Raw genomic sequence first — 20,725 nt, forward strand, 5'->3', positions numbered from 1 at the left:
ACACCCACCAGGTATTTCATCATTAAGTCAACGTCACAATTATGGTTGAATGACCATTGGATTATATTTAGATTTTGAAAGGTGAATGATGGGGCAACGTTATTTTAATGTTGCATTATGGTTCATAGTCAATGTTACATTTATGTTGATTTATGGTCACTCATCAATTTTACATTTATGTTGATTTATGGTCAATTATCAATTTTACGTTTATGTTAATTCATGGTCATTTATCATCGTTATGTGTACATTGATTTATAGTTAGATCAATAGATCAATTATAGCTCAATTATCAACGTTACGTTTATGTTGATTTATGCTCAATTATTAACGTCACGTTTACGTTAGTTTATGTTTTTTTTATCAACCTTGTATTTATGTTGATTCACCTGGCTGTTGGAAGACAAAGTGGAACAGAAACATTTCAACCTCTCTGGTGGTTGTTGTTATGATGTGTTAATTTTTTTCCATACATCTCATTCGATGAAGTAGTATCATAAGAGTGATGACAGCATCTAAGGACAAAAACCAAAACACAAATTTAGATAATTTTCACAAATTCTGCATATTTGAACCAATGTAAGAAAATTCTGTTAGGGACACTTAAGTTTAAACATAGCCATGGACTAACAGTCTACTAATTTGTTTAAATAATTTTCACTTACCTTTTAAGAATAGCTGCTACATCGCCGTGCTCATTCCAAAACAGTTGCTCGGTGTCTTCTCTGCTGCAGCATACACTTTCCCATCACCATTTGAATTATGTTATTGAGATTATAGTCTAGATAGTGGTTGCATTATGAGAACCACATGCAATCTATGAAGAGAACTAAATAAAACAGCTAGAATATAATGCATGATTAAAAAAAATCAATAAATAAAATATTAATGCAAATAATTATTTACATTTAAAGAAAGTCTGGATAATATTATACGTTGAAGAAAATCTGTCATTTTAACAAACTTTTTTTAACTTCTTTACAACCACTAGCATTATTGTTGTTTCAACGTTACATCAGTGTCACGTCCGTCCAGAAGCTTCCACATCTCGTGCTCATTCTCACACTTCTCTCACAAAGAAGCACAGTGTGATGTCACATCGACAACTGGCATTATTTCAACCATATTTATGTTGATGTCTGCTGGGGTATGTATGTTGTACGTATCTTTTTCTCCAATAATAAATTGACTATGGGGTGTAAGAATCTAATTTCACTTTTTAATTGAATTACCTAATATGAAATGGATCATATTATTTCATATTAGATAGATAATATTACATATTATCTGGAGAGGGTATGTGTATACTGTAAGTAGCACGGTTTCAACCTATGAAAATTTCAAAATGAGATGTTTTTTATTTCAGCAATTTTAAAATTTACAAATTTTTGACAATCATTTGTAATTCTACTGTACAGTATATATTAAAATTATACTAGAATATACCACTGTAGGTAAAATATACTGCGTGGTAAGCAAAAGGTCCGCGGTTCGATCCCCCACCTCACCAGGTGCGTCCTTGAGTGAGACACTTCACACTAGCTCCCTGGGCATTGCCCACTGCTCCCTCAGGGAAAGGGTTAAATCCAGAGACATATTTTATTGCCATCTATGCGTATATAAAGTACTTGCGAAAAAACACAACTTATATACTGTTGGAAATGTGATCTCTCATACCCTATCTGAAGCATTCTGGATTTACTGCAGCCTTTGTTAAGGTTATTGGGATGAATGCATCTCACTTACTTACGAATGACTCACACTCACTTAAAAATACCCCTGAGCGATAAAGGTAGTTCTGCATATTTATGACTATTGCCAAAAATATTGTGGCCAGTAATAACTCAATGCATCACAGTACTACTTCAGGCCAATGTTACAAAATCTGATGACTATTGGTTCGGGTTGTATGTCTCACACAGGTGTTAGAGTTAGTATTAGAAAGTAAAAGAACATCCAGGCTTTTGTCATTTACATGTAAGTGTAAGTTTTAACCGGCAATGGACTGGGGACCTATTCAGGGCGTACCCTGCCTCTCACCCTCAGTTAGCTGGGATAGGTTCCATCCCCCACCTGCACCCAAATGGGACGGATGGATGGATGGAAGTTTCAAATAGATACAAAGATGTTATCTGTGACGGAATTTATATAGTATTTCCTAACAATTTTGCCATTGGGAGACGTAAAGTGACAAGCATTGTTCCAAGCAAAGGACTCTGTGGAACACCATACTCTGAGAGGACAGTCTAACACAAAGAACCAGTTTGGGTGTGAGTAAGTAACTGCGTCAGGCTGTTGACATTAATTGATTTAGAACAACCTCAGTGGAATAGTGTTGTTACGCCTCCACCTAGACCTGTGCTTCTAGAAATATGACTTTTGAAGTCTGAGTCATTCAGACTGACACATTTTCGCAGCTACACTGTACATCTAGGTTTCTGTGAGATATGAATTAATTTAGAAGTTGTGGCAGGTTTTGACACGTCAAATCACTTAACTTTTCTAATTTCTGGATTGTGATACTTTTGTATGACTAGTATTGTGAGCTAAGTAATACAGTAGATCTATGTATTTTGTCTAGGCAATAGAGCACAATTGGTCGTCATGAGGTCCTGTGCAATTTACTGTATAACTGAATATTGTATATTTATTTGCTCTTATCAAGGCATGGGAATCACAGCCAGTTTGTTGTGCTTGTGGGGAGGTTCAAGACTGAACATACAGAGTACAAACAAAGCTACAGATGGCTCAGTCTGGGCTACTATGGAGGCCTTTTGTCCAAGTCACAGTTTAAAATATGTTTACATTTTGCTTACCATTGTTTTTGAATAAATAATAATTAATTTGAGTATCTCTTCTCTTACCAGCTTGTCGGAACAATGGAATATACTGCATTTTCTTATGTAGAATTGAGCCTGACTCAGAGAGAGAATGTTTTCTGTTTCACATGTGTCCCCACATGAAAATAGTAAAAAAGTAATTGTCCGTCTCTGCTCTACATTGTCCTACTCAGAAATAAATGTCACTTTCTGTTACTTTCTCTTCCTGGCTTTTATTTGAAAAGAAGCCACAATATATGTATCTTAGTATTTCCTGACAGTTTACTTTCTAAGTAGATTTTTTATTTTCAGTTTTTTATTAGGTTACTTTTAGGGACTTTGCTTCACAGCAAACGCATTCATGGACCCTCTGCAAATGTCTTTCCTAATACTGTATATTTATTATAAATGATTATTTGAATTTATTTATTTCACTTTGTCAGAAACAAATTTCCCTTGGATGTTTCTAAACTGCCATATTTGCAAAATCTATATCTATGTGGTGTTAAAGTACAGTGCAGAGATGACATTAAAGGTCATGATGCTAATTGGACTACTCTGATTATTCTATTCATCCATAAATATTTACCTGTTGTCCATTACGTGTTTATTATAAACATGGTTTTCCTTTAAAGGGTTGTAGGGGATCCGGGGCTGTGTGTAAAATAATGAGACAGATACTGATTGTGCTGTGATATCCATAGTGTGTCTTCATTGCCTTTAATAACAGTTTTTCCATTTTACAGTGATATACACAACCATTTTAATTATTTAAAAACTGAAATACATACATATGAGTCTAATAATTACATTTTTTTATTAAGTCATGATGCAAAACAATCATGAAACACAGCTTTTGTACCTACACCTACTTAAAATAATATTGTTTTAGTTGTTTGATTTGTTTTCCTTAGTGGATGGGATTCATGGAACGTCACAGGGAAACAAACAACTTGTGTAACATCTGTCAGCTAAATGTGTAGTTGCTGTTCAACCTTTGTGTGTCATCATCCCAAATTTGAAGATGCCAGTAATTCTTTGATTTCACATGGAGAGTAGCACTGGCACTATCGCTGGTTTGATAGCAGCCATGACAGCAGCATCATGAAGGATGCAGTGATGAGACTGGTCTGGTAGCTTACTCCACTTGATGCTTCTGTAACAAAGCAAAATAGGCAGTGTTTAAAGAGGTGCTTTTGTAGTAATATAAATATTTGATATAGCTGTATTAGAATAGCTTACGGGTGACATCCAAGAAAATTGCAGTGATGTTAAAGTCTGTGATGTTTTTAGCTATATCAATCAGAAAGGCTTGAATTTGATCATTACTGGGAGCAGTTGTAGACAAGAAAAACGCCGTCACATTGTTGATTATGGATCCTTTTCTGGAGAAAGATTTACAAAAACCTGCATTATTCAAGGAATTATTGACCAATACTGTAAAGATGCTACACCATGCTACGCTATGCTGTGTCATCATCGCAACAAAAAATTACCCGTATCCAGTCACATTCAGACCATGATATGATTGGGGAAATTTCGCTCTGAAGAAAGGGTCAAACTGCAAAAAAATGCAAAACAGTGTAAGTATGGTTACACAATTCACTTATTTCTTCTTTCTAATCACTTAATTTCACTACACACTAGGGTTGTTAAAATCATACACTGAAACAGTAAGTTAGATATGTTTGCATTAATATGGGTATTTTTTAATTTGATTTATTATTATTATTATTATTATTATTATTATTATTATTATTATTATTATTATTATTATTATTATTATTATTTGAACTGGTGGGAAATTCATGGTGCTTGTTATAAAACAAAATTTAAAAAAAGACATTGTATTTTGCAAAATATTATGTAATTAAAATATAATGCAAATTGTTTATCATATGCTATTTAGGATCCATTTTAAGCTCTGTATTGGGTACTTACGGTGTTGTTAACTTTTGTGGATCGAGCTTTATATCCTGGAGATGATGAATTCAGTAAGTCGGAGGTAAAAATCTCATCGGTTTTAAAAGTGAACTTATTGGAAGTGAGTGGCTGAGCAGTAGTAGCTATTGTTCCTGGAGCAGTTGTTGTGTTTCCTGCTGCAGTTGTTGTGTTTCCTGCAGCAGTAGTTGTGTTTCCTGCAGCAGTCGTTGTGGTTCCTGCAACAGTCGTTGTGGTTCCTGCAACAGCCGTTGTGGTTCCTGCACCGGTCGTTGTAGTTACTGCTGCAGTTGTTGTGGTTCCTGCACCGGTTGTTGTGGTTCCTGCAGCAGTTGTTGTGGTTGTTGCAGCAGTTGCTGTGGTTGTTGCTGCAGTTGTTGTAGTTACTGCTGCAGCTGTTGTTGATTCAGCAGTTGTTGTGGTTGTTGCTGCAGTTGTTGTAGTTACTGCTGCAGTTGTTGTGGTTCCTGCACCGGTTGTTGTGGTTCCTGCAGCAGTTGTTGTGGTTGTTGCAGCAGTTGCTGTGGTTGTTGCTGCAGTTGTTGTAGTTACTGCTGCAGCTGTTGTTGATTCAGCAGTTGTTGTGGTTGTTGCTGCAGTTGTTGTAGTTACTGCTGCAGTTGTTGTGGTTCCCGCACCGGTTGTTGTGGTTCCTGCAGCAGTTGTTGTGGTTGTTGCTGCAGTTGTTGTAGTTACTGCTGCAGCTGTTGTTGATTCAGCAGTTGTCGTGGTTGTTGCTGCAGTTGTTGTAGTTACTGCTGCAGTTGTTGAGGTTCCAGTAGTTGTTGTTGATTCCGCAGTTGTTGTTGTTGGTTCAGCAGTTGTTGTTGATGTTGTATTCTCAGCACTTATAGTTACAGGTACAGTAACAAGCAGTATGGCCACTATTTGTAAAGAGCAAAAGGATTATTGCATGCAAATCTATATCTAAGAGCTCTATATTTTATGATTATATTATTAATGTCATACTTACGTGTAATTATCAGTAATTTTGACGTAAACCCCATTGTGTCTCTTCTTGAACCTATAATTTGTGACAGTACAATGACTTTTTCTGGATCACAGGATGTAAACAGAACCCTATATCAACTTAATGTTGACTTTGTCTCTTGATTTTGTGTTTCATAATTATTAAATCTGTTTTTCTCACTCTTGAATGTGCAGCTTCTCCTCTGTTTTGGAATCATTTCGCAATTTCAAATACAGTCTAAACAACATCATTGTAAAACAACAAGCATTGTTCTCTTCAGTGTATTATCTGTGCCTGGATTTGCACTGATAGCTCATGAATGCATTATTTTCTATTTTTGAATTTTGCTTTGCTGCAATGGGTAGGCGACCTGTCCAGGCGTACCCTGCCTCTCGCCCATAGCCAGCAGGGATACGCTCCAGCACCCCCGCGACCCCGCATATGGTATTAAGTGGTATGGAAAATGGATGGATGGATGGAATTTTGCTTTGTTGTGTAAAAAACTAAAAACATAAATAATGAGGAAGAGGTAATCAGTGGAAAAATGACTGTATTTATACATGTTACTTAATCATTACTTTCTTGGTTCAGTGTTTTCAAAAATTATAAGAAATTTAAATTAATAAATATATTTTTAAAACCTATTATCATTTATATGTGATTCAACAATGGCAACAAACAACATTTAAGTGAACAACAACATTTAAAATAATACATACTGTAACAGGCATTCAAGAACACAGTATAGTTAAACATACAGTAGCTTAAATTTTGCAATACTGACACAAAAGGCACTTACTCCAAACACTGCTTCAAATCCTAATTACTTTAACAATAACAAGTACTTACCCAAGCAATGTGTAAAGTATGTAAAGCGTTGATTCTTTAGATTGGATTATTTCAGAGTGCTTGTCTCAGAAAATGAGTGATGCCACTTGCCTGTTGTGCTATATATATTTGCTGCTAGGTTTAAGCATATGACCTCATGTCAGTGTGGGAATTGGTGAGGAATGAAACCAAGCAAATCACTCTTGCCAGTTTTATGTTTCACCTATTAGACAATACTAAGTGCAGTTGTGTGTGACACAACCCACACATGGACAGTCACCTGAAGCCTGCCAAACACTTTCTTAATGCCATGGACCTAAGCCAGCCCTGTCAAAGATCAAACAGGTTCTATTCTGTGTATGACTTAATGCCTATTTGTAAATTGTAATGCAATGTTTCTCAATATTTCATATTTATCTATATTTATTTTAAGTTTTTTTTAACAACTTACATAGTACTGTATATGTGCATTATTGTACAGGGACATTTTAGAAACCTGTCTTGGCTTCTTAAACTTGGTATGAGGATTCTGTAATGCCAGTCTTTCCTGTAATTCATCCAATGCCATGACTATGAACTGTGATCGTGAATGTGAGCTGTGCCGTCTTGCGTACCACAGCTTTGGCATGAAGACCGAGCTAAACTAAGGACATTGACGATTGAGATTTTGGATTCACTAGAGGCTTTTTCAAAGCAGCACACAATTTTTACTATAAACACTATTCCCTGCTTTGACAGAAGTCACATCTACTGAACTCCTTTTTCAAAACTCTTGATTAACAAACAATTACTAAGTTAAAGCAGCTAAAAGCAACAAAATGTAACACTTTGACAAAAGGTTCCCACCATCACCATTCCAGCAGAGCAAAAGTCTTGCTAATGTGTAGACCCGTTCTCATTAAATCGCACATTCTTAAGAATGTCATTCTACCAGTCCAAACGCCATTGTTTTAGCTTTGGTGACCAAACAGAAACCATCTATTCCTAACTATAGCTAGAAAAGGAAAAAATAGGAAATCAGTAAAGCGCCTGTTTGACTCCCCTTCACACAAACCTTCATTTTGCAGTCAGTCTTTAGGCCTAATGAAAAGGTACCAGGTCTGTGTTGTCTTTTGGAGCATGCATGAGGGAGGTCTAAAGCAGAGACTGACTATCAATAGTGGCTGTGTCTCATTCACTAATAGATTTGATTTTACTTTGGGGTACATGTATTTTCTGTAATATTTACAATATTTCTGTTTGCGATTTGCAAAATTAATGTCAAGGATTCAATAAAAACTGAAGCAAATAATTTCTTCATCTGGATCCAATTTTTGCACAAAGGGAAATTTCATCACAGCCTCTACAGAAAGACACCAAGTGGCAATAGGCTGCAATGACAATCAATGATGCATTGATTCACACAGTTGGATGTTTTGTATTTTGTTGTCCAGCAAAAGTGCTCATATAATTGTTTGATATTTGTGTTGTTTGAACGCAAAATTAGCCTTTGTTGCATATTTCAAATTTTGGATTTTGGATCAGTTAAAGCCTTTTTTAAACAAATTGTGTCATTTTGACACAATTAGGCCTGTGTTTTAACTGTGTGGAAAATGTGGAGTTTGAATTGGAATTTGATGGCTGCATTAAGGCAATCAAGGAAAACCGTAAACAATAAGTGATTAATACTATAAATAAGGATTGAACTGCATGATCATGCTCCTTTTCTGCAGTTATCTTCAATTAATTTAAAGTTAAACAACAAGGCCATACAAAGCATTACTTAGTCCATTTCATGTAATAAATAATAAGTTGCAGATGTGAGAGGATATTTTCAGTACAGCTAGTATCAGACAGGTTTTTCTACCATGGGTGTGTTACTCTGTAATTACAGTCATTGGCTTCACAGCAGGTAAAACCAGGCTGTCACGTGAACAACTTTAGTCATAGGTGCATCAAAGTAATTTAAGTCTATCACTTTCTTTTTTCCTGACACAAACATGTGTACTGTTGTGGAAATCTTATAAAGAAATCAACCGGAGATCATCAGTGTGATAAACCATCTCAAAGTTTACTCTCGTGTTGATAGGAGTGGATCACAATTACTGTACATCTAAGACATAAGGCACATCTTACTATGTACAAAGTATCCACTGAAGGACTGAGGACACAAAAGCTTTATTTATACCCTGTTAGAAACCCCCATATGAGCTGTTGACTATTCTTTGATATACATGAGGGCAGTAAACCCCTCTTTACTTCCTTTAACAATGTTCCCGTGGTCACTACAGTGAAACCCCCACCATTTGATAACCAAATGCTTGATGACTGCCCCAGGACCAACCCCCCATTTTTGAATTGACTGTACTGTACATGTTGAAACTGTCTGAATAAACATGCCTTTACATTTTTCCGTGATGGTATGCTATATTAGTAGAGAGAAAAGAAATTTTCAACAACAATCCATGTTTTATTATGAGGCACAGAAAATTCCTTTTGATTAATTTATATAAGATACAACATCCAAACTTGCAACGATTTGAAGACTTGGCTCTTAATTAGATCAGAATGAGTTTAAGGCCGGTCACGCTTTGTAGCACAACAACAAATTACAGTGCAAACAACATAACAGCCATCAAGTAGAATATGCAAACAGGATGGCAAGGATTTGACAGCAAATACTAATCATATGAGGAAGGGAAATCAAAATCAACAAACACTTCCGAGAAGAATCCTGACTTGTCATGGAGGTTTTATATAAGTATTAGTTAAATAAGCCAAATGCATCAAGACACACTTAGATTTTTTTGGTTTATCCTTTAAAAAACAAAACAGCATTAACTTGTTTTTTTCTGCATTCAGTACAAGCTGAAGTCGGGTTAGTTTGGACTTAACCCCTCTAGATCCACTATCCCAACAGGTCTAATATGAGTATCTCATATATGTATGATAAGTATATATTTCCGCTAAAGTAAAAAAAATGTAACTATCCATTCAACTTCTAAACTGCATGCAAGCACAGATAAAATTGATCAGTTTGTTACCATGATAAACTAAGTGAATTATTTTACTACTTTATTTTTGGAACAGTTCAAAATTTTATACATGACCAGTCTCGTCAGGTCAGGCAGAAAGCTCATTTTTAAAGCCTCTCTTCATATAATTTAGTAGGATTTCCAACGAAGGGCCGCCTCACAGCAAGAAGGTTCTGGGTTTGATTCCTGGAGGCGGCCCTGGTTCCTTTCTGTGTGGAGTTTGCACAGTCCCAAATTGACAAATTATAGGGTTGCCAAGTCAAGAGGCACTGGATGGGAAAGAAATGCTCAGTTAACTGATTTGTTAGCTGATTTGGTGTTGTTCAGCAGGTTGCCATCTGAGGAATTTGATGCCACTAAGGTTGGTGACACCACTTTGAATGTGGCTGTTGTATGAATGTTACGTCTACTAATGCCTGTCAACTTTGATTCCTTCAGCAAGTTAGTGTAAATATTATAAACTTATTGTTTGAGTTTGAATCAGAAGAAGAATAAAAGTAGCAGTAATTACATCCAATTGCAGTCTGTGTTAACAAACTATCAGGGTTTAACAGGATTATAATTATAAATATATTATACAGTACAATGACTGAAAAAGAGATGGCACAAACAAAGCTATGCCACTCCTTTGTCCTGGTCGCACCCATCAACGTTAAAAAAGCATACAATGAACCACTGTACAGGCTACATGTCTTCCAACAACAATAGCAAACTGTTGGCAAGGTGTGATGAGACCTAATAAGCAAGTGTAGTCACATAGTTTTGATGCTCACCTTTTTCGGTAAACTCTGAGAATAATACATTTCATTTGTGCGATACTGGCACACAGCCATAAGCTTTCGCAATTTTCCAGTAACTTGGTAGCACCACATTTTCCTTGAGCCAGACTATCAAGAGGTCACAGACAGCGGTGTTTACCTATTAAATAACGTATATCTTACTCAATGCTTTAAAATATTAATAAATAAAAAGATGATTTGTTGAATTGTTTATACAATGTTTAAGAAAGAAATGTAATAAATTGTATGGGAGGCACAAAATACATACAATACAATGCTATTACAAAATATATGGCACATACCGGTATCATCCTAAATTAAACAGGACACATCCTTTATAATGGCAATAGCCATTATAACAGTGTTTACCCTGAAGTATAAGTTTAATTATCTTGCATTTATCTAAATCATTTAATTTTTTTGTTTTTCAGGACAGTCGCCTCTGGCAGCACCTACTGTAGGGTACAGTACATGTTCCATCACCACTGTAGAAGCCCCAAACATGTTTTTGCGTGTTTGTGCTACTCCTTCTGTTCTTTAGGGAGATGCATCTTAAACAGTCGTAGTTTTGGCTTAAAGAAGCCTGAGGTTAGCTACAGCTTTAAGATGTGAATAACTCCCAGTGTTTATAAGCTGATACCTCTCATTCGACCCTATGTTATCAGTAATTTAGATTATAAATGGTTGCGTAAAAAAAAAGATTGACTCCAGGCAGCGGTTGCAACAATGAGGTCATGTAAGCAAAATTAAGTCTTAAATGGACTAAACTATTATAAACTAACTAACACAAGTCTGTGGGATAATATGCATTAAAAATACCAACATTGACTCAGTTGACCCAAGGATGCGAGCTAAGTCATTCAGAAACCCGACAGAGGCCTTCAACTCATCCTGGCACTCAAGTGAAGCTTTGGCGTGAGAGGAAGTGCCAGGGGGAGGAAAATCACAGTTACACCCCTGATTCCAATAAGACTGCCGGCACCAGGGCGTCTGTGCGTGTTTTGTGAGTCAGGTCTGCAGCCGCTGCCAGGAGGAGTGGCCGGGTGGCTGGCATGTGTGATGACAAGGTTGGCAGAGTGTGGTGCACCTGTGCAGTCACACACCTGCCAGGCAGTGAGCGCGTGCTCCGAATATTTGCACGAACAAAAGAGGCAGTCAACTCACGGGGTTCAGGGTTTCACCTGGTATTCAGAGTCAAACAGATGCGCAGTGCAGGTGCTTTCCAGTGTTTACTTTCATTAGTCTTTGTTCCTTGTTGAATGACCCTAGACTTACATCAAACACAGTGTATTTATTTGCTGCGCTACAGTTTTCTTTAGATTTATGCATCTTGTTACTTGTGATGCTTTTTTTCCACACAGAACTGCCACAAATAAACCCAAAGCCAAAAAGGGTTAAAAAAAATTACAAATTTTTCATCCATTGCAACTAGAAACTGTGAGTTTGCTGCTATAATTAGTTTGATTTATTATGACACTGTCCATCAACACCTCAAGCCACTTTGGATCCAAAGATGTCCAAATGTAGACAAACAGACTCTCAGTATTTGCAACAGACGGCAAGACAGAGGCAGAGACGGAGGCTCCAGTGTGTGGTGAGACAGCACTCCTTTTCCTGCACTTTGATGCAAAGTTTTTAAAACAGCACACATCTCAAAGTGAGATTCATATTTTTCTGGGGAAGAAAGGGGCACTGTGATGGGAAGCAATGACAATCTTTATTTAGGAAAACAGAAAAGCAAAATCCCTTTGATTTGCCTGTGAACTTCATTGTGGCTAGTGCTGTGTTAATATTAGTGTTATTAACCATATGTGGTGTCCATATTAGTGTTGCAGTTGTCAATGAATATCCTTTGTTCAGACATGACCCTGATGACTTCATGAGTAAACCATGACCAAGAGTCATGCCACATGATAAACTGTTATCACTAATAGTAAAGCAATTATTTCTGATTATGATTTTGATTGTTTGTCTGTCTAGAGAAGAGTCCAGACACTCTATAACCTCACAGCCAATAGATGTCAGGAAAGAATAGTCATGAGAAAATGAAGGAGATTAGACAAGAATTACGATCATTGTCTTGTGAGTGAAGATGGAGTTGCTCACAACACACTATTAGGTCAGTTCAAGCTCTCTATCTTTCTATCGTTTTATTATGTTCACACAATCTGCAAGTTGTTTTTTGACATCATCACATACTTACTAAATGTTTCTCAGCAAGTCATGAAGGAAGTTGATACTTATTTGTTTTGTTTCTTTCTGCTCATGACGTCAAATAATCTGGGACTTTTTTTCTGTAGTCAGATGGAACTGTATACTTGACTGATAATTGTTAGGAATGTTTGATTCGAAGCCAAGGCCAGATTTAATTTAATAGATGCCCTGTAATTACATTAACCCGCAGTGGCTTTGGTAACTAAGAAGACTGATCTGAGGTTTTTTGACAGTACAAGGGCCTCTGCAGCCAAAACGTAGATATTTAGTCACTTCTATCTATTATTTACTATCACTTACTTTTGTTATATAAATAGATCAGGATTATTGTACAATGGTCTCTTTTCTCCCCTCAGGAAAAACCCCCCAGTGCAGCTTGCCTGGTGTGAAATAGAAGGCTGTGGTACTGTCCTAGCCCAACCATGCCACCTACTCTGACTCTGGCCCTGACATGCCCTTAAACACAACCATACAGTAGATAGATGAACTTTATTGATCCCGCAGCGGGGAAATTCAAGGAATTGTGCAGGCCTGCAAGAAAAAGGAGCATCAAAAATAATAGTAATAATAGTAATAGTGATAATAATAATAATAATAATAGAAGAAGAAAAAGAAACATATGTACTGTACATATTTACAGCTCAAAAACCATGGCAGTCATGTCAGTCAAGCATTTTAGAGCCACCAGGATTTGATGTGTCACGTTAGTTAAAACATTTGTTATGTTACATGGCCTATTTTGAATAAACCCCTTCACTTTCTCTTTGTTTTTAGTGGTTTCAACATAATACATTTATTCTAGTATTGTCTATGTCTTGTTTTGTGTCTTGTCTTATGTATCATTCTCATCTGACAAGAGGTTCATGTGGTAACGTCTTTAGTGTTCATGTAGAATCTTGAATATATTATAAATAAATAAAATCTACTGAAGGAGAAGGTGTGCGCATCTTATATGAACTTGCATTCTACACAGTGACGTTTGTCTTCTACCTCCTTGTTTTAACAAAACATAAAATACCTCTTAAACTCTTGCTCATTAAAAGTATGTGTGATCCTTCGTGTGGGCGCTTGTTTCGTCTGCACGAGCAGCTCTTGCACCATGCAGGTAATATTGGAACTTTATTTACACAGTGCTTACGCTGGCGTGTGCCTTATGTAAATTTACTTTTCATGGTGAAGATAATAAGACCATTTGGAGCTGCCTTAAATGCACATGCCAAGATCATGACGTCTGTCGTCTGTCCTTCAGATCAGAGGGATGACATCTGCCACCACTGTGCTTGGCCAAGAGTTCCCATGACCTGTCATGCACAGGATGATCCACACAGGAGAGTTTGCGTCATGTGATGCTTTGAGCTGTACAAGGAACCACTTTAAAAATACAAGACATCATGAGTCTGTGTCCATTGTAACAAATATAAGAAAATATTATTTCACTCAGCCTCATTGTTTCAGTGTTCTAGCTAATAATAACCCTGTGACTTCATATGTGACGCAGACTGAATTCCAGTCACATTCTAGTCATTGACATGAAACACAGCAGCTGTATTGTATCAGCCACACCATTTTTCTAATAGTGCCTGAAAACTAAAACCATTCACGTGCAGTTGTACTTTTTAGAATGACAAAGCAAAAATGATAAAAAATGATAAATTTTCTTGCTCCTGTACAATGACATGAAGTAGCATGAAGCAACTACTGATTATGACAGTCTGTTTGCTAACTTTGTTCATATCCTCATGATGTCTGAATCTGACTGATCGTCCCTTCTTGAGATCAACTGCAGTCACGTGGCTTCAAGCTGTTCTCTGTCTCCAACTTGTGGCAGACGTGAGATCTGCAGCTTCATCTGCTGCCAAAAGACCTCTTAAAATGGATGTAATAAATAGGTCTAAGATTCAAACTATTTAATGGGCTCCATGAAATGATTGTTATATTAATAATAATTCTCAGTGTTACGTTTAATATTTACAGACATCACAATAAGAGAAACAGCAGCAAAGAAAACAAAGAGTAAGGACGACTGCATGCTTATTTATTTGTTACAGCTGTAGCCTGGAGACAGTTAGACTGAAAAGATGGATACAAAACAAAGATGTTTGAAATGTTGATCTTGTTTAACTGCATTAATCGTGTGACATCTCTGACGCTATTCAATTCTTAGTTACTTCTCTTTATGTAATTACTAAAACTCTTTAAGAATGTAGTTCAGCAAAGCACATCACACTTGACAATGTGCTAATTATGGGGTTGTCAAGTCCAAAGGCGTTGGGTAGAAAAGAAATGCCCAGATGCGTAATTTGGTTTTGTTGTTCAGCAGATTGCCATGTGAGGAATCTGATGCCAGTAAAGATGGCAACACCATTTACTGAATGTGACACATGTTTGCCAACTTCTTTCATATCTGTATGATATCTGAAGCTGATCATGGGTTCTTGGGATAATTGCAGTGAGGCTTCAAGCTCTCCTCTGTCTCCAGCTTGTAGCGGGTGTGAGATCTGTGGCTTCAGCTGCCGTCACAGGGCCTCTGTAAACAGACAGATGCAGAAGCACGATGCAGAAGACTTCAACCAGAAAAAAAAATTCTTTCATTGCTCACTAGGCCAAAAGCCACCCTGAGGTGCTGATAGCAGAGGTCTTGGCAGCTAGTGGAGGCTCAGTGATAAACAGCCTTGCTCCAGTTTTGGTTCTGATGAGCCCTCTCTCGGCCTCGGGAACCAATTTTCAGTGGGTGACGTGTTCACTCTGCTGCAGGTGCAGATGGTGCTTTTGTTCGCTCTCCAGCCTCCAGTAGATGGATCTCAAGGCCCCTTCTTCCAGGTGACCATGTACCTGAGGTGGCACGGCCCCACCCTGCTTCAGATCACCACTACCTCCCCTGCTCGCAGCACCAGCATCATCCAGCTCTCCAGCTTTCCTGCCAGGACTTTCACATCCATGACTACTGTAGACTCCCCACGACACCCCTCTCACCCTAAACCCCATCCTCTACAGACACCCTGGTTCCCTTGAAGGCTGTGCAGTGGCACAGGGAGGGGAATGACCGTGCACCGATCCCCAGAGAGGGTGAGCTGTGGAGCGGGTGTCAGCAGGGTGTCGTAGAAATAACACAGGAAAGAGGCTCGGGACAGCTTCTGTCAGATGGGACTGTTCGTGATTTAAAAGAATTTACATGAACCAGCATTTACATTAAATGGACCCTAAAGCTGAAAGGACAGAATGGAGATCCGCCATATTTTGCTTTATGATCAACAGCCGTGTTTTTAAAACAGCAAAAACCCTGAAATCGTCTACGTCTAAGTACATATAAGGTAAATATATTAAATATATCTGCACGTCACCCACTGCTGCATATTAAAAAACGAGGCAGGAATATTTGTCCAAAATGAGCAGCAGCTTTTTCCCAGGTGGATACGTGACATGCCTCAGAACAACAACCTACAGGTATCTGCTAACCTTTAATACCACCTAGTGGCGTTTTCTCGCTATCGTTTTACTTTTACTCTTTACACACATGAATTTATCTTTAACCATTTGATGTTTGAACACGTTGCTAATATTATGACATCCCCTTCTTCTATAGCAAAACATAACTTGTGGGTCAATCATTCAGTGGGCAGACGCTACCTGGCTCCCATACACTCTTGAGTGTATTCCTCACATACACTTGTATGGACCTTGGCTTCCTCCCATACAGTAGCTCATACGGTGATGGCAAGCTGTTGTTAAGTGCTTCTTCCTTCCTCCATAGCGCTTCAACGCTCCCTTTTTCAGCAGTGCTATTGGCCTGATGATGGTAAAAAGAGCTGAATTTCAAAATGATGTTTGATTCTACACATCTTCTGAATTCCTCACTTAAGTACTGTGTACCACAGTCTGCTATGATTGTTGATGAGAGGCCATGTTGTCCCAGAACACTCTTAGTATGTGCACATTGTTCCCACTGACATGTCGGGTAGAAGCCTCACAACTGGAATGCAAGAAAAACAGTTCACAATGATCACATGGAGCCACTACAGTAGTTGGCAGCCAAGAACATTTTGTGACACATACTTTGAGAGTGCTCAATTTTACTACAGTATTTACATTGTGTACATACATCATATGGACTAGCCCAGTCCATGACATGTCATTAAAGTCTGTAGGATAAACTACATACTACGAATTGGGAATTCGCCGTGTAAAGATGTAACACGTCCAGGAATTAGGCTCGTCCTTAATGCTAACGCGTTAGCATTGTGCCTTTCGTGTTTGCTTTCAGGCGATGCAGGCATGCGTGTCGCTCAGCAGATTAAGATCCGACTACTGACACCATGTCGCAGGTGTAAGAACAGACGAGACAGGAGTATTTGTCCTAAATGAGCAGCAGTTTTACTTTCCGCAGGCCCATACGTGACATACCTGAGAACAACATGCAGGTGTCTGCTAACTACTACCCAGTGTTGCCAGATGGGAAATGAGGGAATATGGTACTTCTCGTATTTTGACCCACTATCACAAACTAAAATCAACTTTGAAAACCACGTGTGCCCATAACCTGAGGAAATAACACAGCGGCTTCGTTATTTGAGTTAAACAGTCCTTTTTTTGTCCCTTCATTTTTGGAGCTAGAGGCTTTATGTTGTGCGTGCGTTTTCTTTGACGTTTTTTTAACGCTGTAATGTCCGACACATGTACGCGCCAGCAGCGGCAAAAGGCTTTAGCCTCGTTCCCAGCAACAGGTTGAGGTTGAGTCCTGAAAGGTAGTGTCAAACTCCCTGAGAGAAGTCTTTGATTTTACCAGTTTGCTTTGCGATCTCATGTCTGCGTATTTTAGTATTGGTCGCGATGCTGGATGAACATGTAACTGTGCAAACAAACCCGAGCAGCTCATTGAACCAATCAGCAGCGCTATTGACGTGATTGACAGACAGGAGGAGCCAACCAGGTACGAGTGAAAACAGTTTCTGGTGACGTGCGCGTCAATCAAAACGCCATCAAATCTTAATGAACGGCAATGTCAAAACTATCGTATATCGGCTCTACGATAGATCGTAAAGACTCCAAAACTATCGTATATGTCGGAGATGTGGCAGAAAAGATGAGGCAGAAGCAGTTATACAGAATGAGCAGCCGCTTTACTCGTCTACAAGCACAAGATACAGATACAGCACAAGCCCATGTGACACTTACTGCCACCTAGTGGCATTTTCTCGCTACTGTTCTGCTTTGACTGTCATCACTTACCACAAACAATATTTTTCTGTAAACCATTTGTTAACTGGTTTTGTGAACACAGTGCACATATTATGAAAGTATAAATACGATAATTATCGTATATAGCGTTTTCCCGCTACCATTTTACTTTTACTGCCACCACTTTTTACACACATGGATTTATCTTTAATTAATGTTTGATCGCATTGCTAATATTATGACATAACTAATAATTCAGGAATCGGTTTTTGTTTCTATTGGATATGTCTGTAGAATGTGTATAAACTAAACATTAAATACGTTTTCTAAGTGGTAAAATAATGAATAAATCTCACTCAGCTGTAGTTTCCTCTGGTTATTCCCAGCCGAAAATATTGATCTCCGCCAAATTGTCAGTGTTTCAGGTTTCCTGAGGATAATCTTGCTGACTCTTGCTTCATTATTTTTTTTCTATACTTGTGATATGTGAACCATAAAAACAATTATTTATTTGGAGAAAAAACATGTTTGGTCCCTGCGGTTGTTGACGCCGTGCAGTTTCCAATAAAGGCTCAGCTTTGGGAGGTGGGCCACATGGTGGCGTGCGGTAGACGGGGAAAACGCGCAGTCCCCCCAGCGCCGATCCAGCACGACGACGGACGCGGACACGCTCGAGTCGCTGCGAGAACCTCCGCTTCGTCCGTAAACCGAGCGTCCAACGCGGTTCCGCGTGCACAAGTCGCTGCTTTTCCGGCCTAGCGGGACCCGCCGCCGTCACCCAGCTCCCCGCTAGCGCTCGCGGACGCACGGGGCTGCGGAGCAAATGGCAGAGCAGGACGAGCGGCAGCAGATGACCGAGCCGGACGCGCCGGAGACCGGCCAGTCGCGCACGGGGCGAGCGGTGGCTCTCGCACGCCTGCTGCACCACGAAAGCACCGTCCTGCTCCAGCTATACGTGAGTTAACTGTCTGTTTCCTATGGCCGCTGTGCGAGCGTGACCCAGATCGCTGCCCGTGAACTGTGGTGCAGTGTAATCAAGCTGAAGCCCCCACCCTCCCCTCATTTTGACCTAATGGATATTGTATTGGCTCTTTTCCTGCTGCGCTGCGTCTGTTCCCCATCCTCGATTCGAAACACCTTCTAATTGATCTCTGTAATCAATATGAGTTAAGTCTCTACCCAGTGATTGAAGGCACACGTGGAAGGGCAGCCGCACTTTGAGGGCGAAAGTGGCAAATCATTAGATATTCATCTGTTCCAGAAGGAGAAGGAGATCTTCCTGATGGACCACACCCCCTCGGACACTGGACGCATGGTGTCCCTGCCTGCAGACGCCGGGGAGCCCAGCACAGAGGAGCAGGTGCAGCTGTTGCACCGCGCTCTGCGGCAGTGCCTGGGGCTGATCCGCTGTGTCATCCTGAAGGAAGAGGAGCAGTGGGGCGAGCTGCAGGGCGACTACGAGACCATGAGGAAGACCGTGCGAGTCCGCCTCGAGCACTTGCTCTACACCACCAAAGGTCTGGTGGAGACGGAGGGCACGACCCCGGACGTGACCCCCGAGCACCAGTGTAGCGAGGTAAAGAGGAGGATGGGAAGAGTACGTGGTGAAAATTCAGTATGAAAAACAGTGTGAAATTTTAACACTTTTACAACTAATATTCAGATGTTCATATTAATTGAATCTAGTCAACGTCTACAATAAGAACAGATAAAGTTACGACTACTACAGATACCGGTGTGTGTGTGTGTGCTGGGAGTTATAACCCATGTGTGACTCTGCTGAGTCTTTTGTAGTCTAGTCTCTAATTGTTCAGGTTTCTTTTTGTAACCGTCATTGTTGTCACTTTCAGTCTCAGCTCTCATTCAGGCCGTATTAGCTCACACAGGCCCTATATTCTGTAGCTGCTCAGATCCAAACTTTTTTAGAGAAACACGAGTGTTCCTCTAAATCCCCGGGAAAAGCCGACATTCCAGATATTTCCACCGGACATGCACTGTTTTCCCCGTAGGAAGTCGATGGGGCTCAGGGAGTTTTCGGGCTGAAGCTGTGGACGTACCGCGTTCTGCTGGAGCTGATCCACTGGGCTGACCACGCCGCGCAGACCCTCCACGTGCTGCACAAAGAGCGGGCAGGAACCGAAGAAATCTAGAGGTGTTCATTTACGGTCTGAGCCATTTGTACATTCTACAGTAAATGTCACGCAAGGTGGACTTTAACACGTTAACACTAGAATAAAAAGTCTACTGCTTCACTAAAACCCTTCTAAGCTCCTTTAACACAGCTCAGTAGCTTTTCTCAGACGCTGGTTTCAGTGCTAGAACGACCTCCAGTTTGTTGCTGTGTGCAGTGGCAGTTTGCCTGTATATGCATTTCTTTTTGTATATTACAGTGTGTTATTTATTGATAACTATTTTGTCTTTGGTTACCATTTACCTGCTGCTTATAACACTCCATTACTACTAACTGCTAGATGTAGCCAAAACTAACGACTGGTAAACTGTGAATCATGTGCACCTGAACCTGTAGCAACTATGGTAACGGATCCCGTAGCATTCAAAGCGTCCAACATGAATAATTCCATATCTCGCTGATTTGTTGATGGTCAGTACAGTCTGCGATGTTCGAGTGTCATGTTTTTCTGCCGAGTTCATCAAGTTCTCTCCTGGTTTTCTACTTGAATGTGCTGCTACAACTATTAAATCAGTGGCTTTCAAGCATTTCTATCTCCGCCTCCTTTGGAAACCAACCACAGTCCTGGACTGGACTTTCATAGTAGGATTATACTGTATGTAGCACTCTACACCTAGACCACATCACTGTAGTGTTTGTCTGTTCCACACAGCATGAACCCACTGAACGAAGGAGTCTTGCTGGTATAGTGAATTTTCTGAATGTATTGATTTGTATTTCTTCTCTGCAATGAAGAATAAAACAGTCATTCAAACTGCCCCGTTGATGCTGGCCTTGTTTCCCGCTAGCCCATT

The 20,725-nt window shown here is 39.4% G+C and overlaps 1 protein-coding gene and 1 long non-coding RNA gene across 3 annotated transcripts; both read right to left on the minus strand.

Moving 5' to 3' along the window:
* Positions 1 to 3,509: 3,509 nt before the first annotated feature.
* LOC114851146 (uncharacterized) lies at positions 3,510 to 6,743 on the minus strand. The gene is made up of 6 exons (XM_029142744.3): positions 6,580 to 6,743; positions 5,734 to 5,784; positions 4,761 to 5,644; positions 4,316 to 4,380; positions 4,062 to 4,204; positions 3,510 to 3,975 (listed from the first exon to the last, which is right to left on the minus strand). The coding sequence occupies exons 2-6, from the start codon at positions 5,765 to 5,767 to the stop codon at positions 3,887 to 3,889; spliced, it is 1,215 nt and encodes a 404-aa protein (XP_028998577.2). The 5' UTR covers positions 5,768 to 5,784; positions 6,580 to 6,743; the 3' UTR covers positions 3,510 to 3,886.
* Positions 6,744 to 14,579: 7,836 nt separating this feature from the next.
* LOC129603014 (uncharacterized) lies at positions 14,580 to 17,504 on the minus strand. Of its 2 annotated transcripts, none has more exons than XR_008692554.1 (2): positions 16,967 to 17,504; positions 14,580 to 16,535 (listed from the first exon to the last, which is right to left on the minus strand). It is a non-coding gene; the product is annotated as an uncharacterized LOC129603014 (long non-coding RNA). The 2 variants fall into 2 exon arrangements; XR_008692553.1 differs by having other exon boundaries at positions 16,725 to 17,504.
* Positions 17,505 to 20,725: the final 3,221 nt, after the last annotated feature.

This window comes from Betta splendens, chromosome 2, assembly GCF_900634795.4.
Source record: "Betta splendens chromosome 2, fBetSpl5.4, whole genome shotgun sequence".
Classification (NCBI taxonomy): Eukaryota; Metazoa; Chordata; class Actinopteri; order Anabantiformes; family Osphronemidae; genus Betta; species Betta splendens.

Excerpts from the sequence above, each read along its gene's own strand:
- LOC114851146 (XM_029142744.3), bottom strand. The coding sequence starts at position 5,767 with ATGGGGTTTACGTCAAAATTACTGATAATTACAC. Across the intron at positions 4,381-4,760 it reads CCACAAAAGTTAACAACACC|TTTGACCCTTTCTTCAGAGC; the intron begins GTAAGTACCCAA and ends ATTTTTTTGCAG. Across the intron at positions 4,205-4,315 it reads CTGAATGTGACTGGATACGG|AAAAGGATCCATAATCAACA; the intron begins GTAATTTTTTGT and ends ATCTTTCTCCAG.